This window comes from Physeter macrocephalus, chromosome 21 (genome assembly GCF_002837175.3).
Source record: "Physeter macrocephalus isolate SW-GA chromosome 21, ASM283717v5, whole genome shotgun sequence".
NCBI lineage: Eukaryota > Metazoa > Chordata > Mammalia > Artiodactyla > Physeteridae > Physeter > Physeter macrocephalus.
This window is the reverse complement of record NC_041234.1, coordinates 53,601,786-53,623,125: the sequence shown is the minus strand read 5'-3', so window position 1 is coordinate 53,623,125 and position 21,340 is coordinate 53,601,786. Positions and strand designations below refer to the sequence as shown.

The 21,340-nt window shown below is 38.1% G+C and overlaps 1 protein-coding gene across 5 annotated transcripts in view; it reads right to left on the bottom strand.

Moving 5' to 3' along the window:
- The window catches only part of ATP7A (ATPase copper transporting alpha), a 150,456-nt gene that overhangs the window by 4,292 nt on the left and 124,824 nt on the right, over positions 1 to 21,340 (bottom strand). For all 5 annotated transcript variants that reach the window (XM_024129492.3, XM_055081746.1, XM_055081745.1 and 2 more), the window contains 10 exons: positions 17,512 to 17,666; positions 17,163 to 17,297; positions 14,475 to 14,669; positions 12,727 to 12,909; positions 10,588 to 10,804; positions 5,158 to 5,304; positions 3,796 to 3,938; positions 2,355 to 2,558; positions 1,717 to 1,834; positions 184 to 286 (listed from right to left, as the gene is read on the bottom strand). In XM_024129492.3, the coding sequence (XP_023985260.1) occupies positions 184 to 286; positions 1,717 to 1,834; positions 2,355 to 2,558; positions 3,796 to 3,938; positions 5,158 to 5,304; positions 10,588 to 10,804; positions 12,727 to 12,909; positions 14,475 to 14,669; positions 17,163 to 17,297; positions 17,512 to 17,666 (1,600 nt within the window). The remainder of the gene's footprint in view (positions 1 to 183; positions 287 to 1,716; positions 1,835 to 2,354; positions 2,559 to 3,795; positions 3,939 to 5,157; positions 5,305 to 10,587; positions 10,805 to 12,726; positions 12,910 to 14,474; positions 14,670 to 17,162; positions 17,298 to 17,511; positions 17,667 to 21,340) is intronic.

The window sequence follows — 21,340 nt, the reverse complement described above, 5'->3', positions numbered from 1 at the left end:
CCCCACTCAGTGCTTGTGGTTGCTCTGTATATACTACATAAGGTGATAATTACGTAGTTAACATTTATTATTAAGAACACTTTGGGCTTATCATTGATCAATACAAGAATAAAACCTAGCAAGACTGACTGTGGGTGATAAAAGGAATATAAAAGAGAAGCGTGAGTGAGCCATCATACTTACAGTTTAAGGAGGAGTGAAGAAAGTACTACTGAAACAGATGAAGCAGCCATTGCAGCAGATCCCATCCAGGGCTGCAAAACCAAACCAATGGGCATAAAAACTCCTAGAAAACAAGTTTGGATTAGTTAGACCAAACAGTACTAAACAGATTACCACTGTGTTCCTAATACATATATACAAATAATTTCCTTCTTTGATATTTATTCAGCAATTTATCCTCCTGTTGGTAGAGATTTATGTTGTTGCCAATTTTTCACTAATAGAGTGTTGCTGTGAACATTCTTGTACATGCCGCCCTGTGCACGTGTTTGAGAATTTCCCTAGGGTATATACCTAGAGGTGAAACAGCTAGATTATAACATAGGCACACCTTCAACTTTAGGTAGATATTTCTCAGTTGCTCTTCAAAGTGGCTGTACCAGATCACAAACCCTCCAATAGTGTATGAGAGTTCATATTCTACAAACTCATCCACACTTGGTTTTGACAGACATTTTAAAATTTGTTCATATGATGGGGATGAGATAGACTTACTATACTTGTAATTTTTTATGTGCTTATCTGTATTTTTTCTACTTTTTATACAGTGACCATATATTACTTGTACAATTTTTTAAAAATAACTTGCTCCATGAATTAATCTCTCTGGACTTTGTTCTTTAACTCTTTGTCCTCTCCATCTGTGTGTCCCTGTTGATAAACAGCTTTGTAATTGTTCTCATGTTATCTCATGTCCTTCTTTGGCTCTCAAACCAGAGAGAACAAGAAGAAAGTGATAACTATTTTTCTTATGTTATTACTAATACTAACATCTACCAAGCCCCTAAGTAATGGGGATGATCGGATGCTTATTAAATAATTCTAAACTGCTTTTTCTTGGTCGTATTCCTTTGTTCAATTTCTCTCTCTGTCTTTCTCACATCTGGTTCCCAAACTTTAAAAAACACTGTTGGCTATTAGAACATTAAGAAAATTCTCTGCATACTATAATTACAACAATGAAACAAGACAAAAACCAATACAGAGTAAAGAAAGACCAGAAAGACGTACACTAAAATACCAACAGTAGTTGTGTCCGGGTAGTGAGATTAAAGGTAAATTTATTTTCTTCAGCAAAAACTAAATGAGTAAGCAAATAAGTACGAATGTGTGTGAGAGTATATGGAGAAAGAGATGAAGCAATGTGGCAAAATATTATTAACTGGTGAATTTCGGTGAAGCGTATATTGTTTTATTGTATCATTTTTCTCCTTGTTTATGTACGTTTGAAAATTTCAAAATACAAAGTTGAGGGTAAACATAAGGTAAAAATAAGGTAAAAAATAAAATAAACCTATCAGAAGGCTTATACATTCTAGGCCATAATGAACATGCTGAAAATTTAAATTATTGATTTTAATATTACCTCTCACCATACCAGCAGGCTACATACAAAACTGAGCTCAAAACTAATAATAAGAAGACTAAAACTTCCAATACAGTAGGTCTCTAACGACTTCATGAAAAAAGCAATACAAGTTAACTGTCACATACCAGCAGCTATGGGAATTCCAATCAGATTATAAATTAGAGCAAAGACAAAATTTATCCGAATCCTCTTGACTGTCTTCCTTGATAAATCAATACTTGCCACTACATCCAGAAGATCATTCTGAGAACAGAAATATTTGTGATATTAGCAAGAGACTGTAACTTGACCAGTAACTTGTATTTGATACTGTGTATACCGAAGATGATGTGTACCTTACGGTAATATGTGAATTAACTACAAATCTGAGATATTGCTAAAAATTTGAGGCTGTCTTGGAAGGGGTTTTTCAGGAATTTTTCTCAGGGTTCTGAAAATACTTTTAGGGTTGTATGCTGGTACAGGGACTAAATCCCACTAAAATAACCTTAGCAAGTATTTGTTGATGATAAGAGTATTATAAGTATATTCCCAAATCTAATATTTCACTTTAGAAGCTTGTCATTCTCATTTGCTTCGCTGAAATGAGAAAGTCTGGAAGTAATTACTAAGACTTCTTGTACTCCCATCTTGAACTCTCCCAGTCTCAATGGCTAGGAGCATGGGAATTCGAAGGGCACAATCATTGTGTTCAATATACGACACTATCCCTGACCATGTGGAGCAGTCTCACACTCCTCAAAGGTCAGACAATAGGACTTACCCGTATCAAAACCACATCGGCTGCTTCAATGGCTACATCTGTGCCTGTGCCAATGGCAATTCCAACATTAGCCATCGCCAGAGCTGGGGAGTCATTGATTCCATCTCCTACCATTGCTACCCGGTTCCCCTCCTCTTGAAGTTGCTTCACCTTAGCAACCTTGTGGGAAGGTAGAACTTCAGCAAACACCTTAGTAATGCCAATCTACATGGGCAAAAATAAACTCCATTCATTTCAAGAAATATTACTGAGTACCTGAAATATAACTTGGCAATGATGAGCCATCAGTTGCCACCTACCAAATGTCCAAATTGTAAGAGACTAATAATATCCAGGGATAGTAAGGATATGGGGAAATGAGCTCTCTTATACACTGTTGGTGGGTGTGGAAGTTGGTACTGTCTTTTTGGAGGGTATTTGGCAGCATCTATCAAAGTGTGCATGTCATTTGGTTCAGCAATTCCACCCCTAGCTATGTTTTGGACATACCTGTACATGTATAAAAAGAAGTATGTCCAAGGATGTATATTACTGCTTTATTTGTAAAACAAAATTTTCAAAACCACATAAATTATTTTTTTTTATTAGAGGAATGGTTAAGTACATTATGATGCATCCGTACTATGGAATTCAATGCAATGATGTAGAAAGAATGAAATAATTTTATATGTTCAGACATGGACAAAGCTCCAAGGCATATATATTGTTATCTGAAGGAAAGCAAACTGCTGAACAATTTGTACAAAAATGATCCAACTTATGTTCAAAATACCAGAACTATACATCTGTATATGAACATATAAGCATATGAAAAAGTGTAAGGGGGTAGGGCTGGACAGGGAGGCTTGGAAAAATGGTGACTTAAACGTTTTACTTTATAGCCTTCTGCATTTTTAATACAAGAATGTATTTATATATTATCTTTATTATTTAATAGAAGAGGGGAGAAGGCATTCCAAAATAGGAAAGACTAATATGAGAAAAGTTTTAGAGGGAAGGCAAATGTGGAGGTGAGTAGCAAAAGAATGCTATGGAAGATGGTTCTATCAGTGGTATCCAGGATGGACTAGAGAGGAACGTGCGTGGAGCTACTGCTGTACTTTAGCATGAGAGGATGAGAGCCTGGCTTAGGCTGGCAGCACCGGTGGAGACTATCAGCAACATTTCAAAGGAAGCATCAACAGAAACTGTGTACAATGTCACTCAAGCATCCCAAGAACTAAGCAAATAGCTTTTTACTTATAACAGTTCCAGACAAAACCCAAAGTCCTTCCTGCATAGTATGCCAATTTTTCTTTAAGGAACCAGATATGGCTACTCGGGGATAATGAAAATAATAGGTAAATGACTTCTTTAGCAGCTGAAGGCAAGAAAGGAAATGTATGTGAAGAATGAGAAGTTACCACATACTCCCACCCCAACAACTAAGTAAACCCATTACCTGAGAAGCAATAGATCTAGCTGTTTTACTGTTGTCTCCAGTCATCAGAACTACTTCTAAGCCCATAGATTTCAGAATATGGACTGCCAATTCTGCTTCAGGCTTCACTGTATCAGCGATAGCTATCAAGCCGCACAGCTCATCTAATATAGGAGCACCAGAAGATAGAATTTGGAATATGGTGAAAGCAGAATAATATTCTGACTTAAAATTTCAGAAAGAAATGAATTTTGTTAAGTGAAGTTGTTCAGGACTTGGCTTAACTCAAAATATCTCCAAGACCACATAGACTTTATACCACAAACCCTGCAACAAGCCTCCATACTTGGTTGTGAAAATTTCACAGAGTGAGGTAGGGCTTACTAATGAAGGTAATGATAGGAAACTGGAGACTTTACTGGATACTAAAAGACTTATTTTCTTTCTTTAGAGAAGTATTGGCCAATAGCCCCAAACACTTTAGCTAATTTAAAGGCAAATGAAACTGAAAACTCATACTTCACCCTTTTTAAGGTGAAGGGGTGGATGGAAACAAAACTGGCATTTTATACTGGGAAAAAAATCACAAGTAGCTATTTTAAAAACAAAAATAAATGGTATTTTCTGCTTCTTCCTGGGCCTAAAAAGGCCATAGTAAGATACTGCCTTCATACTTAGCAAGGATTATAAATGTTGACTAATTAATCTCACAGCTAGAAATGTACCCTAAGAAATAATTTAACAAAATACCTAAAACCTCAAAGATGTTTACTGTGGTGTTACTTACAATAATAAAATATTAGGAGTAGCTTAAGTTTCCAACAGGGGAATGATTAAGTTAGTCATAGTGTATAAGTATGATAAGTGGTGCCACATTAAAATACGATTGGAAATATTTACTATTAAATAAAATAAGACAAAATAAAACAGTATGTGTACAAGGAATTTTAAATTTTTATTCAACTTTGAGGTAAAATTTACATACAATAAAATGCACCCATTTATAAACAGTATATGTACTAATATTGTAATTCTGTGTGATATGTATGAATATATATCCAGAAATGTCAATTAAAACTGACATTGTGTTTAGATGATGAGATTATGAATATTCTTTTACTTTGCTATAATGTTATTTTTAGGTTTTAAAAAAAATCCTTGATTAGCTTTTTTTAAAACCATAGGCTATGGAGGAAAATAACAAAGCCAGGCAAATGCAAAAGAATTTTAAATTAATCAGTAACAATTATGTATTGCTGACATTTTTACTTTGCATTCAGGCTGCTTTTGAATAACCCTCATAGTTCAGATGTCTCTCAGAAATACACAGAAAACAAGTGAAATCATGACACTGAGTCATAGTGTACTTAAGGAAAACCTTACCATCAACTGCTACCAATACAGCAGTCCGACCTTTTCTCTCATGTTCAGTCATGGAATCGTTTACATCGTTATTAATGACAAGACCATTTCTAATCATCCACTCCCGGTTACCAATAAGAACTTTGTACTGCTGAGCATTAAGAGCATCTGAAGAAAGTACAGAAATGACATTTAGTGAACTTGTTTAATATTTATAACAACCCTTTAGGGACAGTCTTCTTCTCTAATCTTGCACAGTCACTACGTTGGTTTTTTGGTAGAAAACAGCCTACAACAGTGATTTCCAAAATGTTCAAGGAACACACTCTGCTCTTCCATGCCTCTGGGCCTTTGCACATGAGGAGTGAGGACCACCTGGAGGTCCTCATCCCTCCTCTACAAATACAAAACTGCATCATATATATTCCTTAAGAGCCAGTTCAAACGTTACTTTCTTGGTGATGCTTTCCATGTGACCCTTCCTTATGATCTTCCATAGCAACTGAATTAAATTAAAAATATTTATTGTGCATCAGTACAACCATCAGTGTTGGACAAGAACACACAACCATACTGATGTCTCATTTTTAATGTGTGACTACTAACTTTAAGTGGGCCCTTAGTGATGCCTGGCTACTCTACTACATTTCCCTAGTCCATTCATTTTCTATTCCTTCTAGATGGCTACTTTATACCTTCTCTTCTCCCATTCTCATACCAGATGATGACTCTGCTTCCTACTTCAGGAAGAAAATAAAAGCAATCAGAAGAGAACTTCCACAAGCTCTTATTGCCACATCTACCCAACTGCCTGTGCCTGTGTACATACTGATCTAGCCTCTCTTCTGTTATTATAAACGGCCCCTACTCCTATTTAAGGGCAACTTCTCCACTTGCGTACTAGATCCCCCTCCTCTGCCTATTTTATATTTATTTATTTATTTATTTGGCTGTGCCGGGTCTTAGTTGCGGCACACAGGATCTTCGTTGCAACACGCAGAATCTTTAGTTGCAGCACGTAGGATCTTTAGTTGAGGCATGAGGGCTCTTAGTTGTGGCATGCGGGATCTAGTTCCCTGACCAGGGATCGAGCCCAGGCCCCCTGCATTGGGAGTGCGGAGTCTTAACCACTGGACCACCAGGGAAGTCCCCCTTTGCCTATTTTAGAACGTCTCTCCAACAATTCTCCCCTCTCTCTCCTGCATAATCATATTTTCTATTACTGCTGTACATAGTCCTATCTTTAAAAAAGAAAATGAAACAACCCTCTCTTGATCTCATTTAACTCTCTAGCTAGTAACTACCCCATTTCTCTGCTTCTGTTCATAGCAAAACTTCTCAAAAGTGTTGTCTCTATCGGCTGCCTTCCAATTCATACCTTCCCATTCTCTTGTGAACCCACTCAAATACAGCTTTTGTCTCTGTTACTCCAAAGAATTGTTCATACAGTACACCAGTGATCTTTAATAAATCTAATGGGTAATTCTTTGTCCTCATCTTACTTGCCCTATTAGCAGCATTTTAACACAGTTGATCATTCCCGCCTTGAAATACTTTCATTTGGCTTCTAGATCACCACATTCTTATGAGCTACCTCCTCACTCACCGCTTCTTCTGTCTTCTTTGCTGATCCTTCCTCATCTCCCTCTTAATTTGTAGTGTTGCAGGGCTCAGTCCTTAAACTTCTTCAGGTTTAATCTCATTCCCCCTCTATCTACTCTCACTCCTTGATGATTTTTTTTTTTTTGGCCGCACCTTGCGGCTTGGGGTAGCTTAGTTCCCCAACCAGAGATCGAACCCAGGCCCATGGCAGTGAAAGCGCCAAGTCCTAACCACTGGACCACCAGGGAATTCCCAACTCCTTGATGATTTTATCCAGTCTCATGGCTTTAAATACCATCTATATCAGCGCTGTCCAACAGAACTTTCTGTGATGATGGAAATGTTGTACATCTGCTCTGTTTAATACAGTAGCCACTAACAACATGCAGCTATTGAGCACTGAAATGTGACTAGTATGGCTGAAGGGCTGAATTTTAAATTAAATTAAATTTTAATTAATTTAAATTTAAATAGTCACATGTAACTAGTGGCTACCATATTGGCCAGCACAGATCTATAAGTGGATGACTCCCAAGTCTACATCTCCAACCCAGTTTGTTTCCTTGGAACTCCAGACTTGTGCAGCCACCTGCCTCCTTGATAGTTCCATTTATACGACATCTCCACTTGAATACCTAACAGGCACTCAAACTTAACATATCAAAAACTGAACTCTTGATCACTTTTCCTCAATATTGCCCCTCCTGTGATCTTCTCCATCTTGTTTAAATGGTAACTCCATCCTTCTAAATTGCTTAGGCCACAAACTTTGGCCTAATTCCCCATTTCCAATCTGTGAGATCTGTCAGCCAGCTCACATCCAGGGGAATTCCCTGGTGGTCCAGTGGTTAGGACTCCAAGCTTCTGTTGCAGGGAGCATGGGTTCGATTCCTGGTCAGGGACTAAAATCCCACAAGACATGTCATGCAGCCAAAAAAAAAAAAAAGATATGTCCAGAATTTGACCACTTCTTAACGGCCTCTACTGTTATCACACTGGTCCAAGCCACCATTATCTTTCACCTGGATTATGACAATAGCCCACTAATTTATCTCCCTGCTTCTGCCCTTCCCCCTACCCCCTGCAACAGTGTATTTTTCACAGAGCAGCCCAAGTAATACTTTTTAAACATTAAGTCAGATTCTGTCACTCCTATGCTCAAAACTCTCCAACGGCTTTCCATCTCAGGGTAAAAACCAAAGTCCTTTCAATGTCCTTACCTCATCCCTTACCTCCTTCCCATTCATTTACTCTGTTCTGGCCACTTTGTTCCTTAAACTAGTCAAGCACACTCCTGACTCAAGGCTTTTGTACTTAACATTCCTCCTTCCTGGAATGCTCTCATCACAGATATTCACATAACTTTTTCCCTCCCCCTCCTCAGGTTTCTGCTCAAACACCATCTTCTCAATGAGGTCTACCCTGACCAGCCTATATCAACAGGACCTGCTACTCCCAGCATTCCTTATATCTCTTGCCCTTCTTCATTTTCTTCACAGCACTATCTCCATCAGACAGACTATATTTGCTTATTTATTTGCTCACTGTCTTGTGTTCTCCCACCAGGAATGTAAACTCCATGACATAGGGACTTCGTCTATTCTGCTCACTGCTGATTCTTTAGTGTCTTGAACAGTGCTTAATAAAACCTGTCAGGTGAATGAAATTACTGTGCGTCAGTGTGCTTGATACTGTGAGTTCAGACAGATAATAAAGAAATCACAGTTTAGTAGAAACAGGCAGGTAAATAAAGAATTCTCATGCAGTGTGCCTAGCACATCTAGAGATTAAGTACAGTTATGGCTAAAAAAGAAGAGCAAATATCTCTGCCTATGTATGTCAGTCAGTGAAGGCTTCACTAAAGAGAGATGTGAGCTAAGTCTTCAAAGATGAGAAAATGGCAAATGAGGTGATCTAATGAGCATGAAATGACACGATGTAAGGAAAAACTCTAAGTAGTTCCATATGGACGAAACACAGTGTACGTGGGTGACAATGGAAAAAGACAAGATGGGTGGTGTAGGCAGGCAGGAGATGTATCATGGGGAACAGATCTTGAACAAAATCCACAGAGACTGGACTCTGTCCTGTCGGAGATGGAGAGCCTGTAAAGCCAGGGTCCTTAACAGATTTCCATGGAGGGGCTTTTGGATACATACAAACATCCAAAACAGAAATTTTCTGAGTGGTGGGCATAGCTTTTACCACCTTCCTCCAAAGGTTTGTGATTCAAAAATAGGTTATAAACCACTGCAATAAAAGGTATTAGTCAGAAAGTGATATACTCAGGTTTGCATGTTAGAAAAATACTCAAGCACAGATGGGTAGGGGGGTGCTGGCACACTTAGGTATGTATAGCATGTTTTTGGTCAGATGGATAGACCAACAGGAAACTCGGGAAACTGGCCTTGGCTGCAGATATGGATTTTAGAGGGGCAGTGGAAACCTACAGATGGTAGAATAAGTGATAAGCATGAACAAGACTGTACAGAGAGGACTTCCCTGGTGGCACAGTGGTTGGGAATCTGCCTGCCAATGCAGGGGACACAGGTTCGAGCCCTGGCCCGGGAAGATCCCACATGCTGCGGAGCAACTAAGCCCGTGTGCCACAACTACTGAGCCTGCCCTCTGGAGCCCGCGACCCATAACTACTGAGCCCACGTGCCACAACTACTGAAGCTCACATGCCTAGAGCCCATGCTCCGCAGCAAAGAGAAGCCACCACAATGAGAAGCCTGTGTACCACAACGAAGAGTAGCCCCCAGTTGCCACAACTAGAGAAAGCCCAACATAGCCACAAAAAAAAATTAAAAACAAAAAGACTGTACAGAGAGAGTATGTAAAATGAACAAAAGACAAAGAACAAAACTCTGAGGACACCCAACATGCTAGAGCAGGAGAAAAGAGGAATCAGAAGAGGATTAGAAAGAACAGCCAGGTAGGTAAGAGGAGAATCTAGAGAAAGCAGGGTCATGGAATCAAGGGAGAAAAACATTTTAGGAAAGAAGAAATGGTCAACATTGTCAAATGCCTTAGCGAGGTCATACAGCAATGAAGACTGAAAAGTGACCACTGGAGAGGGGACTAAATGAGATCACCAGTGGACTTAAAACAGTTTCACTAGTATGGATGGGGCAGAAGCCAAACTGTGCAGTGAAGAAGTGAATTCAGCCAGCCTAGACTCCTCTTTCTAGAAGCTTGGATATTAAGGAAAAGAAAGATAGGTAGGATAAAATCTAGATGGGAATACAGTGATTTTGATGGAAGAAATGTTTATATGTTTAGGAGAAGGAGCTACGACAGAGCATTGGAAAAAAAAGAAGCAAGGGGACATAACAGAGCATGAGGTCCCTGAGGAATCAAGAGAGGGTGGGATCTAGGGCGAAGATGAGGGGATTCATTAGGCAAGATGAGGGATACTTCTTTCCCTGAAAAAGGAAACATTCTGAGCAAAAAACCCTGAAAGAACACATGTCTGAGAACCTTAAATTTCTGTGTGAAAAATAAGCCGGACAATTTACTTAGGAACTAGGGGGAAGGCCATAGGAGCTTGTGAAGGATACAAAAGGTTTGGAGCAGCTGTGGTGAGAAATAAAAGAAAGAGAGCTGAAATAAAGATGGAAGATCACCTAAGGCTAGACTTTATCACCCTCTACTGTAATCAACGAGCACAATTGAAAAATGTTCTTGAGTAACTGAGTAAAATAATTAGAAGGCCTACAGTGAAACTGATTTACGAAAATGAAACCATGACACCAATCTTGTTTCATATATAACAGTTCAGATTATAAAGTTAGACATCTGTTAATAACTGTCCCATAATTGGTACTACAAAGAAAATTAGCTTACTTGAGAGCTGGGCATCAATAATCATTGAAGATGAAGTTGATGACTGTTCATTACTTGTATCTATTTGAACCAGGGATGCATTTTTAATATTGTTTTCCTCTATATTCCAGTTATCCTTGTGTAGCAAGCCTTCGATATTGGTGACTTTACAGCTAATACCACAGCCTGGCACAACCTGGAAATCTATGCAGGTACCCAAGGTTTCAGTGTCCAGCTCCTAACAGATAGAAACAGAAGGGTTTCCTCTGCTGTTCTAATAATCCAAGGTCCTCATTAGCAAGATCAAAGATTACTGCTGGTTAATTCTAAATGTTTAGACACAATCTACATGCCTGGTTAATTTTGAATGTTTAGAATAAAACTGTCACTTATCATTGCCTATTTGACAGTGGGTTTTGATAAGCACAAAGGAACAGAGCATTATGTATAATGTTCAAAGTTAGAGGAGAACCTCACAATACTTATTTTAAATCCCACTTTATAAGATTTATACCAACTTTAGGGAAAGAAAATGTGGAAGGTTTATCAATATTCTCTGTCCTTTCCAGTAGATAATTACAAGTTACATATTTAATTCTATTTTTAAGTCAGATTTTCTATTCGGTACAGGGAAAAGGGTAACAAAGAACAGGGCCTTCAGTTACCAGAGGGTCTCTCTAGTATGATTCTGTGTCCTTAGTGAGCCAAAGAATTCTGGTGACCATCACTGTTTCCTGTCTCTTTATATCTTCATCCTCTCTGTTATTTGATTTGGGTGTAAAGAAGCCAGGTCAGTAATAGTTAATAGGTAAAAAGGAAAGAACAAATAAAGAAATGGCAACACCAATGATGAAACTCCCACGTTCTAACTGAAAAACTATGTGAGATAATTTACAAAGAACTTATACAAATCAATGAGAAAAAGGTAAACAATCTTATGAAAAAATAGGCAAAGGATACAAGCAAACAGGGTATAGAAAAAGAAATTCAAATGGCCAATACACATGTGAAAACCTTATTCATAATTTAAAAAATGCAAAGTAAACCATCAATGAATAAATATTTTTTACTTACTGAATTGGAAAAAATAAAATGTTGGTGAGAACGTGGGGAAATGGGCATTCAACTTCTCGTGAAAATATAAACTGGTGCACCTTTTTGTGTGGGTGTTGATAATATTTGTCATTTGAGCATTGGTAATATTCATCAGAATTTAACTGCATGTATCCTTTGATCTAGCAGTTGCATTGATAGGCATTGAACATTAGAGATAAATGTGCAAAAGCTGACAAGGATGTTAACTGTACATTGTAAGAGCCAAAAACCAATCATACAGTAGAATACAATATAGTCATTAAAAACAATGAGGCAGGAGCTTCCCTGGTGGCGCAGTGGTTGAGAGTCCGCCTGCCGATGCAGGGGACACGGGTTCGTGCCCTGGTCCGGGAAGATCCCAAATGCCGTGGAGCTGCTAGGCCTGTGAGCCAAGGCCGCTAAGCCTGCGCGTCCGGAGCCTGTGCTCCACAACGGGAGAGGCCACAACAGTGAGAGGCCCGCGTACCGCAAAAAAAAAACCAAAAACCAAAAAAACAATGAGGCAGATCTATATGTCCTGATATGGAAAAATCATTTAATAAAATCTTTTTAAAAGGTACCAAAGATTGGTCATTGTATCACCTTTGTATGTAAAGTTTAAAAAATAATAAATGCTGGTATATGAACTAAAAATGGTTAACAGATGCACACTTCTGTGAATATACTAAAAATTATTGAATTGTAGCTTTACAAGGGCGAACTTTATGTTATGTGAATTTTACCTCAATAAAGCTGTTATTTAAAAAGACTGTTAACAGGTTAATACTTGTTAAACTTTGGAGAGAGGAATTATGGAAGGGGGCAGAGAATGAGGCTTTCCTTTTTCGTTATGTAATGCTGAACTATCTGAATTTTCCTACCATAAATATGTATTACTTCTATATTAATTATTTAGTTGACTGGGGTTATCTGTTTGGTAGGGTTATAGTTAATTTTTGTTTTCATCTTTATACTTTCCTGCATGAAGAAATTAAGACATACAAAATAAAATGAGAAAACACGAGTCTCTCTAGCTTCATACCAACTATATATGTAAATCATGAATAAACAAGGGAAAAATTGTACCTGCTTGCAGTATTTGGTTATGGCTGCTCCTAGAGGGTGTTCACTGTTACTTTCAGCAGTTCCCACAATGGCCAGGATCTTATTGCGTGACATTCTGTTACTTTCCACTAGAACCTTTACTTGATTCACTACTGGGGTTCCATGGGTAATGGTTCCAGTTTTATCAAATACCACTACCTTAACCTGTAAGAAAATCAAAATACAATGCACCTATATGGCTTGATAATTCTTAATATCAGCTTTCCAGAAATGAGAAAAAGGTTTACTTTAACAAACACATTACTATCTTGTTTCTTAATAAGCTGACCTTTGATTTAATTGGACTAAATAAACTGTCTTTGGGAGAATAAAAAGAAGGGAGAAAAAGGGAAGAAATATCCTTAGTTACACCTAATAGCCCTCCCTTGCAAATGTTCAACGTACTGTGGACATATGTTAAATAACTAGAACTACTTGTTAAGAGTTGACTGTTAATAGGTAATTAAGAGATGCCTCTAGTGCTTCTAGGGAAAGAGAAAGGCTTTCAGTACTAATGAATAGATCTGTAGGGGAAATCTGGGCAGTAGGCAAACGATTATAGTAAGTAATTAAGTTGAAGTGTGCACCAGATAAGACCTTCTGGGTTGCTTTGACTTTATTGGGTCTAGATGAGAAGCTTGGCCTGAGAAGAGACAGCTCAGGGAACCAACGAGGGAAACTCAGACCAGGTAGGAAAAAAGAAGAGTCTGGAACTAAAGAACAGTCACTTCACAGTAAACTCGGATAACGAACATTGAGAAATGAATAGCTTGAGGAACCGAGATGAAAAGAGATATGACAACTAAATACAAAGCATGATTCCGGACGAAATTTAAAACAGCTATAAAGGATTATGAAGTCAGCTGAGGAAACTGGAATATGGACAACAGATTAAACAAGAGTATTATATCAAAATCAACTTCTTGATTTTGATCTTTGTACTATGGTTATGTAAGAGATTGTCCTTGTTCTTAGGAAAGGGGCTTCATATCTGCAGTAAAAGGTATATGGGAGTTCTTTATACTATTCTTGCAACTTTAAGTTTGAAATCATATCAAAATTTAAAATTACTATAAAAATTAGTAGCCTGTATTCACTGGCTAGATGAGGTTCCAAATCTGTTCTAAGTTGTGTTCTGTGTTTACTACATGCATCTCTTTATAGTTTATATCCTCATAATAAGAACATACTAGAAGGAACATGGTTGTAGTTTAAGTCAAATAGCCTTGATTGCGATTGTGATGGAAATTCTAATAGGAGAGAGATCAGGGACAGGATTATATTCCTTAAGTCATAGTTGCAAACTGTCAGCTGGTGGCAGCAAAAGCAGAGGAACAGCAAGCCCTATCTAATGGCGAACAGCACAAACATGGAGTCACACACAAACAGGTTAGAAGCCTGATAGACTTGGGCAAATTGCCTGAGCAAATATCTATGGTGTCTTCCTGCCCTAAAGACCAGTCTAATCTGAGCTGGGATAGGACTCCAGGTTTTCCACACCAGGGTCTACTCTAAAGAGAGTAGGTCTGGAGTAGTTTTAGAGGTCTCATATAACTAAGGCCAATCCAGAGCAGAACCAAACTGACACCTTTCCTACCTCAACCCTCACGATAGTGCCAGAAGAGGCTCAGCTTATGGGCTATGTAGAAATAATTTAAGACTCTATTTTTCAATACGGGTGCTATTGCCAGTTTGAATGAGACAACTCTTAGTTCTAGGGAGTATCTTACCTTATGAGCCATCTCCAATGGCTCACCACCTTTGATTAGTATGCCATTTTGAGCGCCTACTCCTGTACCCACCATCACGGCAGTTGGAGTGGCCAATCCCAGTGAACAGGGGCATGCAATGCACAGAACTGTGATTGAGGCTTGGAAAGCAAAGCGTATTATTGTTTCTGTTCGGGAGATACTTCTGTTGTAGCCCTTGAGAAGAAACGCATGAATTTTGATTACTGATTCAGAGCTGAATAAAACAAAAGGAACAAAGCTTAACTCTATTTAAATAAAACCACAACTTTGGAGTCACACATAATCCTGCTTAGCTACCAACATATGTTTTAGCTATGAGTAAGAAAACACTTTTTTTCTTTTATGAATATGATATTGGTTTTTTTTGTTTTGTTTTTGTTTTTTGCGGTACGCGGGCCTCTCACTGTTGTGGCCTCTCCAGTTGCGGAGCACAGGCTCCGGAGGCGCAGGCTCAGCGGCCATGGCTCACGGGCCCAGCCGCGCCGCGGCATGTGGGATCTTCCCGGACCGGGGCACGAACCCGTGTCCCCTGCATCGGCAGGCGGACTCGCAACCACTGCGCCACCAGGGAAGCCCATGAATATGATATTGTTGACATAACTGGTAAACAAGTTACAGTCCTAAAATCAAGATTTCAATTTTGCTGATTCCAGAGTTACAAACTATGGAGTGAATATAAGGAACATAATAAAAGTCAACTCCCCCCCATATTGAGAGAATAAGTGTTTTTATTAGGGACTTTCAAAAATAGCTGCAAACATAGGACCTAATTCTCAACATATTTGATCCTGAACAAAAATAATTCTGTACTTCTGTATACTAACACCATAAAGCTGTCTTTCACACTATTCTTTAAAGACAATAAAAAAAATCACCCAGTTTGCAAAGGTTGCTTCACCACATTTCAATAAAATTCTTTTGGACAAAACAACGTGAACTGAGTATATCTGGTAGTATAGCTCTTAGTGACATTGAGTATTTGCTTCTGTGGGTTAAGTATGATCGATAGTATTAGGAGAAATCTCTAAGACTCCCTGAACTCATGAGAAAAATTCCTGAAGGAGACACGTTCCAAAATACTTCCCAGCAATCCTCTTGTTCAATGAGTACTCAACCAATATGAATCATTTAAAGAAACTTTTTAATAGTATACTAATGACCATATTGTGGAGTAGATACATAGATGTTATGATTCTATGTGTTCTTTAATTGAAGGGAAAAACAGCATGAAACAGTGTACAGCATGGCATTTTTAAAAGAAAGAAACACAACAAAGACTTTCTTAGTAATAATGGTTTTACAGTGCTATGTTCTTACTAAGTTCTCAAATACTTAAACTAAGTGATCATCTAAGAGTTATATATACAGAGACAGAGTTGGAAGGGATTTTCATAGACATTTAAGCTTATGCTTTCATATATGTCATAAGTGTATGTTTTCACCTACACTAATTCCAATCCTGAAATTTAGGTATTATTATCACTATATTACAGATGACAAAACTGAAGATAAGAGAAATTCAGTGACTTAAAGGTTTTATCTCTAACATGAGGTACAGTCCAGGTCTACTTTACCACTTTATGACACCATATGTTAGAGAACATCATAGAACTAGAGAGAAGCAGACACTAATATTATCTTATATTTATAAAGCATTTAATAAATTACAAAGTGTGTCTAATATATATCATCTTATCTAACTTTTACAACTGCAAGTTATGTTGGATGAGCATTATTAAAATCTCACTTGAGAGGTGAGGAAACCGAAGCTCAAAGAGAAATTAAGTTGACCTAAGATCACACTGATGGTATGTGGCAGAGCTGAGATCCCAATATTTTCCTCAGTATATCCATTGTCCTTTGTGAAAGCAAAATCATGCTGGGACTCAGACTAAGTATAAAATGTGAAAGGTCACTATAGGCATACCTCGGAGATATTGTGGGTTTAGTTCCAGACCACCGAAATAAAGTGAGTCACAAGAATTCTTTGGTTTCCCAATGAATGTAAAAGTTATGTTTACACTATACTGTAGTCTACTAAATGTGCAACATCATTATGACTCAAGAAACATGTACATACCTTAATTAAAAAATAATGCTGTTGGGCTTCCCTGGCGGCGCAGTGGTTGAGAGTCCGCCTGCCGATGCAGGGGACACGGGTTCGTGCACCGGTCCGGGAAGATCCCACATGCCGCAGAGCGGCTAGGCCCGTGAGCCATGGCGGCTGAGCCTGCGTGTCCGGAGCCTGTGCTCCGCAACGGGAGAGGCCACAACAGTGAGAGGCCCGCGTACCACGCCACAAAAAAATAATAAAATAAAATAAAATAAAATAATAATGCTGTTGGAAAAATGGCGTCGATAGACTTGCTCGACGCAGGGTTGCCACAAACCTTCAATTTGTAAAAAACACAGTATCTGCAAAGCACGATAAAGCAAAGTGCAATAAAACGAGGTATGCCTGTACTTGCTTTTGGAAAATCACAAGTCATAATGAAAAAAACCTTTTATGTTTTCTTTTATATCTACAGAAATGCAAATGTTATTCTTATCACCCTCTAACTCCAGTTTGTTAAAGATACCAGTAATTATTAGTTATTTTCCAGTTAATTACTTATGCAAAAGATTCACAGTTTTACATATGAAAAAAAGGTGTTTTAAGTCACTCACAGGAAAGTAGGTTTCCACGATTTCAAAATTCAGAAATCCAATTATAATCCAAACCAAAAGGGTAGCAATGGAAACAATGACAATAAAAGGAACAAAGTAGCCACTGAGTTTGTCTGCAAACTGCTGGATAGGAGCCTAGAATTAAAAAATAATAATAATGATATGTATATCAAAGTCTCCTTTTTTGATAATGAATACAGAGCATATTTAGTATTGAGCACAAATATTTTAATAAACTCCATATTAATACAGCTAGAATTAATCAAAGGAACACATAAAAACTACATCAAGATTTATACTGAGTGGGCTTTCATGAAAATACTTTGTTTATCCTAGGGAGTTAATTTACCTTTGATGTTTGTGCCTCCTCTACAAGTCTGACAATTTGAGAAAGGGTTGTGTCTGCTCCAACATGGGTTGCACGGATAAGGAGTGACCCATTCTGGTTAATGGAACCAGCAATCACTGTGCTGCCAGACTTCTTAGCCACAGGCATTGCCTCCCCTATATAAGGAGTAAAGATACATTTAGGGAGCATAAATAAATACTATCTTGAAATATACAGTTATTTGTCAATTGTCAATATCTAGAAAGGAGACTCTTCTGTCCAGAAATAGAATCTGGACAAATGCCTAGGTGAAGGTTGCCCTCTCTTTTTCCTTATGTCAGTTCTGGGCCAAACCCAGGGATATATATCTTAAACTGGAAAAACCTAATGTGTTAACTCTTATTGGCAGGTACTTTTGGACCTCCACCCTAGTCTTAGATCATTGGTTCTCAACCTGTTCCCAAGGAGCATTTATAAATGTAGGAGAGAGTTCTTGCTTGTAATAACTACAGGTGGAGCATGGGGTACTGCTACTACAATTTACTAGGTCAGGGTCAGGGATACTAAATGTACCATAATGTGTAGGATACTCAGTCAGAACTAAGAACAGTCCCATGCAAACTAGCAATAGCACCCCTACTGAGAAACACAATCCTAAATTATTTCCACACAATTCATAAACTGAGCCTCTTTTGGCACTATCGTAAGGACTGAGGTAGGAGAGGTGTTATTTTGGTTCTGCTCTGGATTGGCCTTATTTATCTAAGATCTCTAAAACTACTCCAGGCTTATTCTCTTTAGAGCTGACCCTGATGTGGAAAATCTGGAATCCTATCCCAGCTCAGAGTAGACCGGTCTTTAGCGCAGGAAGACACAATAGGTATTTGCTCAGGAAAATTTGCCAAAGTCTATTGGGCTCTACAGCAGAATGTGACAACTTCCTCCGGTTATACATTCTAGTAACTAACAATCCTCAGTGAAAAGAGCCTTCAGTAGCATAACTAAAACCACAAAGAAAATCTGCAGAAATTGATTTAATATATTATTACAAAAACTCATATTCTGTTCGCTCATTATTTACTCAGTCCATAGTTTCTACAAAAAGCTCTTCACCTTTCATGTCTATTTTTTTAACATCTTTATTGGAGTATAATTGCTTTACAGTGTTGTCTTAGTTTCTGCTGTATAACAAAATGAATCCGCTATAAGCATACGTATATCCCCATATTCCCTCCCTCTTGCATCTCCCTCCCACCCTCCTTATCCCACCTCCCTAGGTGTTCCCAAAGCACTGAGTTGATCTCTCTGTGCCATGCAGCTGCTTCCCACTAGCTATCTATATTACATTTGGTAGTGTATATATGTCAATGCTATTCTCTCACTTCATCCAAGCTTACCCTTCCCTCTCCCCATGTCCTCAAATCCATTCTCTATGTCTGTGTCTTTCTTCCTGTCCTGCCCCTAGGTTCATCAGAACCTTTTTTTTTTAGATTCCATATATATGTGTTAGCATATGGTATTTGTTTTGCACTTTCTGACTTACTTCACTCTGTATGACAGACTCTAGGTCCATCCACGTCACTACAAATAACTCAATTTTGTTTCTTTTTATGGATGATTACTATTCCATTGTATATATGTGCCACATATTCTTTATCCATTCATCCATCGATGGACACTCAGGTTGCTTCCATGTCCTGGCTATTGTAAATAGTGCTGCAATGAACATTATGGTACATGACTTTTTGAATTATGGTTTTCTCAGGGTATATGCCCAGTAGTGGGATTGCTGGGTCATATGGTAGTTCTATTTTTAGTTTTTTAAGGAACATCCATACTGTTCTCCATAGTGGCTGTATCAATTTACATTCCCACCAACAGTGCAAGAGTGTTCCCTTTTCTCCACACCCTCTCTAGCATTTATTGTTTGTAGATTTTTTGACGGCGATTCTGACCGGTATGAGGTGATACCTCATTGTAGTTTTTTTTTTTAACATCTTTATTGGAGTATAATTGCTTTACAATGGCGTGTTAGTTTCTGCTTTATAACAAAGTGAATCAGTTATACATATACATATGTTCCCATATCTCTTCCCCCTTGCATCTCCCTCCCTCCCACCCTCCCTATCCCACCCCTCTAGGTAGTCACAAAGCACCAAGCTGATCTCCCTGTGCTATGCGGCTGCTTCTCACTAGCTATCTATTTTATGTTTGGTATCGTATATATGTCCATGCCACTCTCTCACTTTGTCACAGCTTACACTTCCGCCTTCCCATATCCTCAAGTCCATTCTCTAGTAGGTCTGTGTCTTTATTCCCATCTTACCCCTAGGTTCTTCATGACCTTTTTTTTTTCTTAGATTCCATATATGTGTGTTAGTATATGGTATTTGTTTTGCACTATCTGACTTCACTCTGTATGACAGACTCTAGGTCCATCCACCTCACTACAAATATCTCAATTTCGTTTCTTTTTATGGCTGAGCGATGATGGCCGTTCTGACCGGTGTGAGATGCTATCTCATTGTAGTTTTGATCAGCAATTCTCTAATGATTAGTGATGTTGAGCATCCTTTCATGTGTTTGTTGTCAATCTGTATATCTTCTTTAGAGAAATGTCTATTTAGGTCTTCTGCCCATTTTTGGATTGGGCTCTTTGTTTTTTGGATATTGATTGATATGCATATATTGAAGAATCCTTGCATTCCTGGGATAAACCCCACTTGATCATGGTGTATGATCCTTTTAATGTGCAGTTGGATTCTGTTTGCTAGTATTTTGTTGCTAGTATTTTGTTAAGGATTTTTGCATCTATGTTCATCAGAGATATTGGGCTGTAGTTTTTTTTGTGACATCTTTGTCTGGTTTTGGTATCAGGGTGACGGTGGCCTCAGAGAATGAGTTTGGGAGTCTTCCTCCCTGTTTTATTTCAGAAGAGTTTGAGAAGGATAGGTGTTAGCTCTTCCCTAAATGCTCAATAGAATTCACCTGTGAAGCCATCTGGCCCTGGGCTTTTGTTTGTTGGAAGGCTTTTAATCATAGTTTCAATTTCAGTGCTTGTGATGGGTCTGTTTATATTTTCTATTTCTACCTGGTTCAGTGCAGAAGGTTGTGCTTTTCTAAGAATATATCCATTTCTTCCAGTTTGCCCATTTTATTGGCATAGAGTTGCTTGTGGCAATCTCTCATGATCCACTGTATTTCTGCAGTATCAGTTGTTACTTCTCTTTTTTCATTTCTAATTCTGTTGATTTGAGTCTTCTCCCTTTTTTTCTTGATGAGTCTGGCTAATGGTTTATCAATTTTGTTTATCTTCCCAAAGAACCAGCTTTTAGTTTTATTCATCTCTGCTACTGTTTCCTTCATTTATTTTTCATTTATTTCTGATCTGATATTTAAGATTTATTTCCTTCTGCTAACTTTAGGGTTTTTTTTTGTTCTTCTTTCTCTGATTGCTTTAGATGTAAGGTTAATTTGTTTATTTGAGATTTTTCTTGTTTTTTGAGGTAGGACTGTATTGCTATAAACTTCCCTCTTAGAACTGCTTTTGCTGCATCCCATAGATTTTTGGGTGGTCGTGTTTTCGTTGTCATTTGTTTCCAGGTAATTTTTGATTTCCTCTTTGATTTCTTCAGTGATCTCTTGGTTATTTAGTAGTGTATTGTTTAGCCTCCATGTGCTTGTATTTTTTACAGTTTTTTCCCTGTAATTGATATCTAGTCTCACAGCACTGTGATCAGAAAAGATACTTGATATGCTTTCAATTTTCTTAAATTTACCAAGGCTTGATTTGTTACCCAAGATATGATCTATCCTGGAGAATGTTCCATGAGCACTTGAGAAGAAAGTG